We start from the raw sequence: 7,301 nt of genomic DNA on the forward strand, positions 1-7,301 counted from the left end.
AACCCACTGCCACAGGGGCTGCAGCCTACACCGTCGCCAGCGACTCACAGCAGCCCAGCTCCAGGTTGAGCTGTTGTTCACCATCTTAGCTGTGGAGGGCAGTGTCACTGGCCCTTATGTGTGGGATCCGAACGGGGGCCCTCTGGCGTCCCAAGCCAGTTCTTAACCATCGCGCCACTCGGCCGGCCCCTAAACAGTCTTTTAAAGAAATTAAGAAACAAGAAAAATAGTATTTTATATTACCCACATATCTATCATTTCTGTTGTCTTCATCCCTCTGTGTGGACCCCAGTTTCTAGCTGGTATCTGTTCCACGAAGAGCTTCCTCTAATACGTCTTTTAGAGCATGTCTACTGTTGAAATATCCTCTCAGCATTCATTTTTCTGAAAATCTTTATTTTATCTTCATTTTTGAAAAATATTTTTTTTTTGTAAATAACATTCTAGGTTTAAAAGGTTTTTGTTTGTCTTTTTCATTTTAGCATGTTAAAGAGTTTATTCCATTGCTGTCTGGTTTGAATTGTGTCTGAGAGGCCGTAAGTCATTTTTCTCGTGTGGCTGCTTTTAAGATTTTTTTTCTTTATCTTTGGTTTTTCAGCAGGTTGACCTATTATGTGTTTTTCTTTGTGTTTTTCATGTTTGAGGTTCATTGAGCTTATCGGATCTGGGGGCCAATGTTTTGTTGTTGTTTTTTTAGTCATTTGGGGAATTTGGGGTCATTATTCCTTAAAATATTTTTTTCTGCTCCAGTATCTCTTTTTCTTTGGGAACTCCAGTTACTTCCATGTTTGAGCATTTGATTTTGTCCTACATGTCCCTGAGGCTTTGATCTTTCATTTATTTAGTTGTTTTTTGTGCTGCAGTTTGGATAGTTTCTCTTACCTGTCTTCAAGTTCATTGGTAAATTCTTTTGCAGTGTCCAATTTGCTGTTAAGCCCATCCAGAGACTATTTCATTCTGTATTTTCTGTTCTTGCACTTTCATTGTCTTTTTTTTTGTTTAGATTCTCCTTGTGTTTACTCATTATGTTCATCTTTTTCTTTAAATATTTGAACGTATTTATATTAGCTGTTTAAATGGCTTGTCTACTAATTAAACATCTCAAGCATTTTCTGGTCTATTTCATGTTTTGATTGTTTTTCCTCCTCATTAGGGGTCTCATTTCCCTGTGTCTCTTGTCTAGCAATTTGTTGTGTATGCTGGATAGTATAAACGCTATGTTGTGGAGAGTCTGGATTTTATTGTCTTTTTCTTTAAAGAATGTTGAGCTCTTTTCTAGTAGACAGTGAATAATGGCAGATTAATTTAGTTTCACCAAAGCTTGATTTTAGGTTTTAATAGAGAAGGTCTAGAGCAGCCCTACTTCTGAGACATCATGACCTTTTTGATGTCTCAGCTGAATGCCTAGGAGGTTCAGTGAGGTCTTTGCACTCTGGTTGGTCAGACCTCCAGAATCTTCATTATCAGCTCACAAATCCTCAGTCACATCTCTCTGCCAACCTTATCAAATCTTAGCCTGCTCATGTGCAGCTTACTAGTAAGGGTAGCTCTGTGTAGATTTCTGGAACTACTCCTTTCTTATGACCTGTCCTACGAATTCCAGCTATGTCAGGCACCCTGAACACCGATCTGTTATCTCTGCCCAACAATATTGTTGTTTTCTACTTAGGATTTACTTCCTTGTGCCAAGGTTTGGAGAGCCAGGCGGAGACCGGGGATGAATATAGAGCTGACCTTGAGTGTTCCCTTTTGCTCAAGGATTATGGCCTTGTGCTGTCTGTTGCCCAATGCCTGAAAAACAGTTGTTTCAGATATTTTGTCTAGTTTTACCATTGTTTACCACAGAAGGGAAAGTCTAAAACCTGTAACTTCTTCAGGGTTATAACCAGACTGTAGTGTTTTCAAACCAAAATGTGGATTTATTGGTGCATTTAAAAATTGGGAGATTTCACATTAAAGATGGATTTCAGGTGTCTCTTGAAAGAAGTGTTTAAACCTGACCTTGGGCCTGAGTTTCTGCTTGGCAGCAATAATTGGGGCCCGAGGAAGGACTGCTTGCTATGAATGACATTCTCCGAGTGCCACAGTTCTGTGTCCCTCTTCTGTTTCACTTGCTCAACTCCTGGGAGCAGCTGAGTTGTGACCCTGCAAATGGGCGGATCTTCTCATCCCTCCCGCTCCAGCAATGTCAAGGGCTGTTGTCCTTTTTAAATCTTCTTATAATATTTAAATTTTACCCAATCCAACCAAAAATGTTTCAACCCTGTGTAATTCTTCACATATCCTCATACAGATATTTCAGCTGGAAATGAGATCAGCTGCAAGGATTGCTAAAATGCAGAGTGTGTTGTCTCTGCTGCGTTGGGCCGATAAGAATAAACCTGAAGTGAAAGAAAATCTTTTCCTTCAAAACCTCTCAGGTGGAAAGCAGCAAGAGAAGTCCAAGAGAAGCGATTAGAAATGCAAACTTGAAGTTGAGAAGAATGGTGCTTGTCAAAGTAATAAGAAGCAAACAGTTAGAGAAGGCGAGACCCGAAGTTGTCTCGGATTCATTTAGACTCTTGGAGAACAGAATTAACTTGGAAGCTGAGTTTTTTTTTCCCCTTCTCAGCTCAAAATGACAATTTCTTTAGATCAAACCCACAAAGTTAAAGAGCAGATAGCCCCAGAAGTTTCAAGAAAATGACAATCCCAAATTTCTGCCTTTGACTCTTTTCTCCAAATGCCTGTTTTTCAGCTCATCAGCTCCACTCTGATTACTGTCTGTGGTTAGAGTATTTTTCAGAGACCTTTAGAAATGACCTGGTACGACAACTTCACTGGAGAGGCGAGGGCCCTGAAATTCCCCAGGAACCTTGGCCCCGCCTTCACTACACAGTCCAAAGGCACTTCTACTACTGATAACTTGTCCAAAATGAGTTGATTTCCCCAAGAGCCCCGCAGAGCTCCAGCAGCCGCCCATGTAGGGCAGCTGTTCCTCTGCTGAACACAGTGTAGCGCTTCGTGACCATCCAGGGCCCACAGATCATCCCTGGCTGTGTTCCTGGCACCTTTGGTGACTTTCCGTTCCCATTGTTTTTCCAAGTATTGTTCACCCGGGAAAGAGGCCTGAAATGGTCCAGAGTCGGCTTTGTTTATACTCAACATTCTTCCAGAAGCAAGCACCAAAGATGGTCCCACAGGCATGATGATGTCATCTCGCATTCCCAAGCTAAGGCTGTGGGTGTCTAACATTAGTTTTTAGGGGTTACATCAGGTGAAGTGCAGAGAGGAGAGAATTTAGAGAGAAAGACAGCAAGACCCACAGCTTGGGGGAGAAGAACAGGGGAACCTGTTCAGAGATTTGCCTTTCAGTTTTTACATTTGTTTCCCTGATTCTCAGAGACACCTTTGGAATCTGGGGAGAACCCTGTTAACCGGGGCTTTTGCAAGAACCTCTGCTGGTCCTGTGTCAGGCATAAGCGCTTAGAAAGTGACCTGTTGCAGCTTCTTTAGACTTGTGTCCTGTCCACTCATGTGAACGTCCCACCACGTGGTAGAGCACTGTGCCTTGGGTGTCTCTTGGTTGTTTGTATATGATTTTTAAGGAAGCATCAGGGGTACCTCCTGTATTAAAAGCTTATATTGACGCACGCTGCCATAAATGCGCATTTTAGGGTTCCTAGCGCTTTTGGCTTTACTTGGGAATGTAAAGAATGTTTGTCTCCCTCAACCCTATTATCTGATGTCCATGGTTATATAATATTACACTTCCTATGTTATGCATACTGGCAGGGAGTGACATTTCTGAAAGAAAAATGTGTCGTTAGGAGGTAGGTACCCTTGTCCTGCACTTGACTTGCACGGGATTCCGTGAGGGCCAGGGCCTTGCGCACGGGTACCCGTGTGCTGAGACACTTGGTAAAATGATGGCTCTCTTTGTTCCTAATGGGGGGATACCTCTCCTTGACCATTCCTGGGAACTTGAGGTGGTGTCCAGCCTGAGCCCAGCCCCTGAGCACGGGTGTTTGACGGCAGTGCTGCCCTGTGGGCTAGGGCCCAGGGAGAGCCCATGGCAGGCTGGGCCCCGGGCTGCTGTGGCTTACCAAAGGCTCATTTCCTCGGTTCATCACTTGGGCTTTTTTTTCCTGCAGAGTACCTACCTGAGTACCTACCTTTACTGAGAAGGTGTGGACCAGATGGCAGCTTTGATTGGGTCATGTAGGTGGTGGGAATTGTGGTGAAGTCTGGTCTCCTTGTCTAACCAACCCCAGTTATGATGTTTTCTCTTCTCTTGCAGCACCTGTCCCTAAAAGCCAAAAGGGCCAAAGTCCAAGACCAGTGAGCAGAGCTGGGCTGCAGCTGCGGGGGCTGTTTGGTGCCGTCTCCTCCGTGCTGCTGCCCACCAGCCCGGGGGTGGGGGTGAGCTGCATTGGCTCATGTGGAGCTTCCGGGCGCCCTGATGTGGGCTGCAGCCGTTCCCTAGCCCCTCCTTCCCGCTCCCCTCAGCATTTGCATTCCTTGCTGGGGTCCCAGAGGCGTCTGTGCATGGGCAGGCGCCCTGCCGCGCTGCACCCAGGCAGAGCGGGAGTCGGCAGGGCCCGGCTCTTCGCTCACTCAGCACCCTCGCTGACCCAGCATGCCACTCCAGCAGGCACACAGTCCTGGCCCAGCTTTATGGGGCACAGAGAGGGCAGTTAGCCCCTGCAGGCTGAAGCACCGCGTGGGATGGATAGAGGGTTTGCTGGGCTGCCTTTGCGTTCCCTGGCGGGGCCGCGGCTGTGCTGACCAGTGTGGTCTGCTGCCAGGTGTGAACAAGCGTGTGTCCACAAAGGGGTGAGACCCTGGAAATGCTGCAGATTGCTGCGAAAATCACTGAGGGGCATGACTAGAGGGCACGGGGGCTCCCAAACCAAGCAGCTTCTGTTTTCCCTCTGCCCGTGTCTCTGTTTATCTGAGGCCAGAAGACTCGCAAGGACTGGTGATCGACAGAGAGGACTCGTGTGCACAGGTCTTTGTTAGCAGAGGGTTTCTCTGTTTCACAAGTGGGCTTAGCTTTCTCCGCGGACGGTCCCATGTCCCGATGCCACCAGCTGAGCACTAGTGAAAGTTCATCAGCTCAACCCCATTGGGGCCCCCCTGTAGTGGGAATTCACAACAGTTTAGAGGCTCTAAGCTTCTGTAGCTCAGGAACATTACTTGTCTATTTGTTTTTGTTTGTGTGCCGGCTCCCTGTGAGGACACGCGGGGCGCGGCTCTTCCAGCGGGCACTGGGCTCACCGCTGCCCCAGGCCGCTTCCCTGTGATGTGTGCATTTCAGCACGTGACCAACCCAGATTTGGTTTTTTCCCCCTCCTGTTTCAGCGACGTTTATTTTCAGAACACGTAGCTTGAAAATTTATTTTTGTACTGATCTTCGTTTGGATGTGCCACTTTTGGCACCAAACATGTGTGTCATTTTTATTTCCATTTTCTAAACATGTAAATAATAGTGTTAACTTGTTAATACTAGTAAACCTTTATACCTAAAGTAAATGTGTTCCCTCCCATCCGGGTTCTCATGGTCTGTATTTTAAGACGGTCCACTTAGTTCTTCTGAGTGAGGGGCTGATGTGAGCCAAGAAGCCTGAAGCTGTGACCTGCGGCAGCTTTTGGGGTCACATAGACCAGGGAAGCCCCAATCAAGCCAGATCATGTGACTGAATGCCCTCAAGGCCTTACCCGAGCAAATCATGGGATGTTGTTTCAACCAGTTTCTGAGTGGGATCTTTCTATAGAGAAGTCATAGCACTTATTCGTATAAAGTCTGAACTTAGGACCGGGGCTGATCCTAATAAGCTTCTGTTGGGTCCTAATACGTTTTTCCTTGGGAATGTACAGGCGGTGCTCACGTTCTGCTGCCTCGAGTGTCCCCTCCCAGCTGTGTTTCCCTTTGGCTGTGGACTTGAAGAGTTGCACAGTCACCCACCTCCATGCCCTGGCGTAGGCACAGCCTGTGACCAGTGCTGCTTCCACTTGGTCTAGGTGCTGCCATTCACTCCTGGTTCCCTGGAGCACTGTCCCGGTTCTCAGCTCTGCTTTGCAGGACCCAATGCTCACGGCTCCTGTCAGTCATTTCATAGGGTCGAGTGCTGGGGGCAGAAGGCTGAGGCACCACATCTCGATGGCCACCAGGCTCCGTCCTGGGACTACTGGACCAGACCCCTGGTAGTGGAGCCTGGGAGACTGCAGTGTGAAATGCCCCAGACCAGATGATTCTAATGGGGTGGCTTGGGCACCACTGGTAAAGGAGACAGGACTTGAAGACGTGAGGACATGAAGAGCAGAGAGGAAGGTGCGCCACCAGCTAGCTGGGAGGTCAGGGGGAGGAGCATCAGATTTGAGTGACAGTTGATAAATTTGTTTTTGCGCAGGTCATACCCTAACACGTGCCTAGATCCCACCCCAAGTCCACTCCTGTTCCCCCACAGCACTGATCAGGGGGGCTGGAATTCAACTCCAGGCAGGTCCTGGCAGTGGGCACCCATGTCTGCCCACAATGAGTTTCCTGACTGCCCTCCCACGGTGAGGAACGCGGGATAATGAGCATTAAATGAAGCTCAAACTATTCTATATAAAAGGCCATCCTCTAGTCTTTTTGGGGTGCGAAAATGTTCTTTCTTTTAGAAAATGATGGTAGTTTTAAGACATGCTTTCCTTGGAAAAATAAAATATCGACAATCTTACATGAGTCTTCCAATTGAAAACAAAAACAACCGGTTGATGAGATTCCCCAAGTCTGGGAACCCCTGGGTCATGGGCTAACCGGACTACGTAGCCCGGCTGGCACCATCAGCACCGAGCATCATAACCGGAACTGGATCTGCCCGGCCAAGCAGCTGAATTTCCAGTGAACTTTTGGAGCAGCTGGGGGAGCACGTGTCTATATAGTTGGAAGGGTCCAGATTAGCAGGACTCAGTCCCCATATCCCTTCCTTTACCTTTAGATAAGATCAGATATTTCCCACCCTCAAATACCTCATCTGGATTTTTCCTCCGCTTTCTAACTTGTGCTGAAACTAGATGATGGAACTCTGGGTTTCCTGTCCGTTTAATCTCTTTTCTGTCATTAACACTGGAAATAGCCATGCCCCATTCATTTCACACATAGCTGGCCACTTTGAGTGAGCAGCTAGAGTCAGTATGGCAGATCTCCTGGACAGGGCTTGTCCCTGGGTCCTTGCAGTCATTGCTCCCTCTGGCAAGATCACGTTCTGCCATCTCTAATGGAACATGGATATGTTCCCTTGTGCACTCTTGAGTGGTATTGAACTTGCTCAAAC

At 47.3% G+C, this 7,301-nt stretch overlaps 1 protein-coding gene across 1 annotated transcript in view; it reads left to right on the plus strand.

Annotated features, from left to right (window-relative positions):
- The window catches only part of DHX35 (DEAH-box helicase 35), a 71,713-nt gene extending 66,185 nt beyond the window's left edge, over positions 1-5,528 (plus strand). The window contains 1 exon segment of the mRNA XM_019632931.1: positions 4,280-5,528. Within this exon segment, the coding sequence (XP_019488476.1) occupies positions 4,280-4,324 (45 nt within the window). The 3' untranslated portion in view covers positions 4,325-5,528.
- The last annotated feature ends 1,773 nt before the right edge of the window (positions 5,529-7,301 follow it).

The sequence above is a fragment of the Hipposideros armiger genome, unplaced genomic scaffold, assembly GCF_001890085.2.
Source record: "Hipposideros armiger isolate ML-2016 unplaced genomic scaffold, ASM189008v1 scaffold_1196, whole genome shotgun sequence".
Taxonomy (NCBI): domain Eukaryota; kingdom Metazoa; phylum Chordata; class Mammalia; order Chiroptera; family Hipposideridae; genus Hipposideros; species Hipposideros armiger.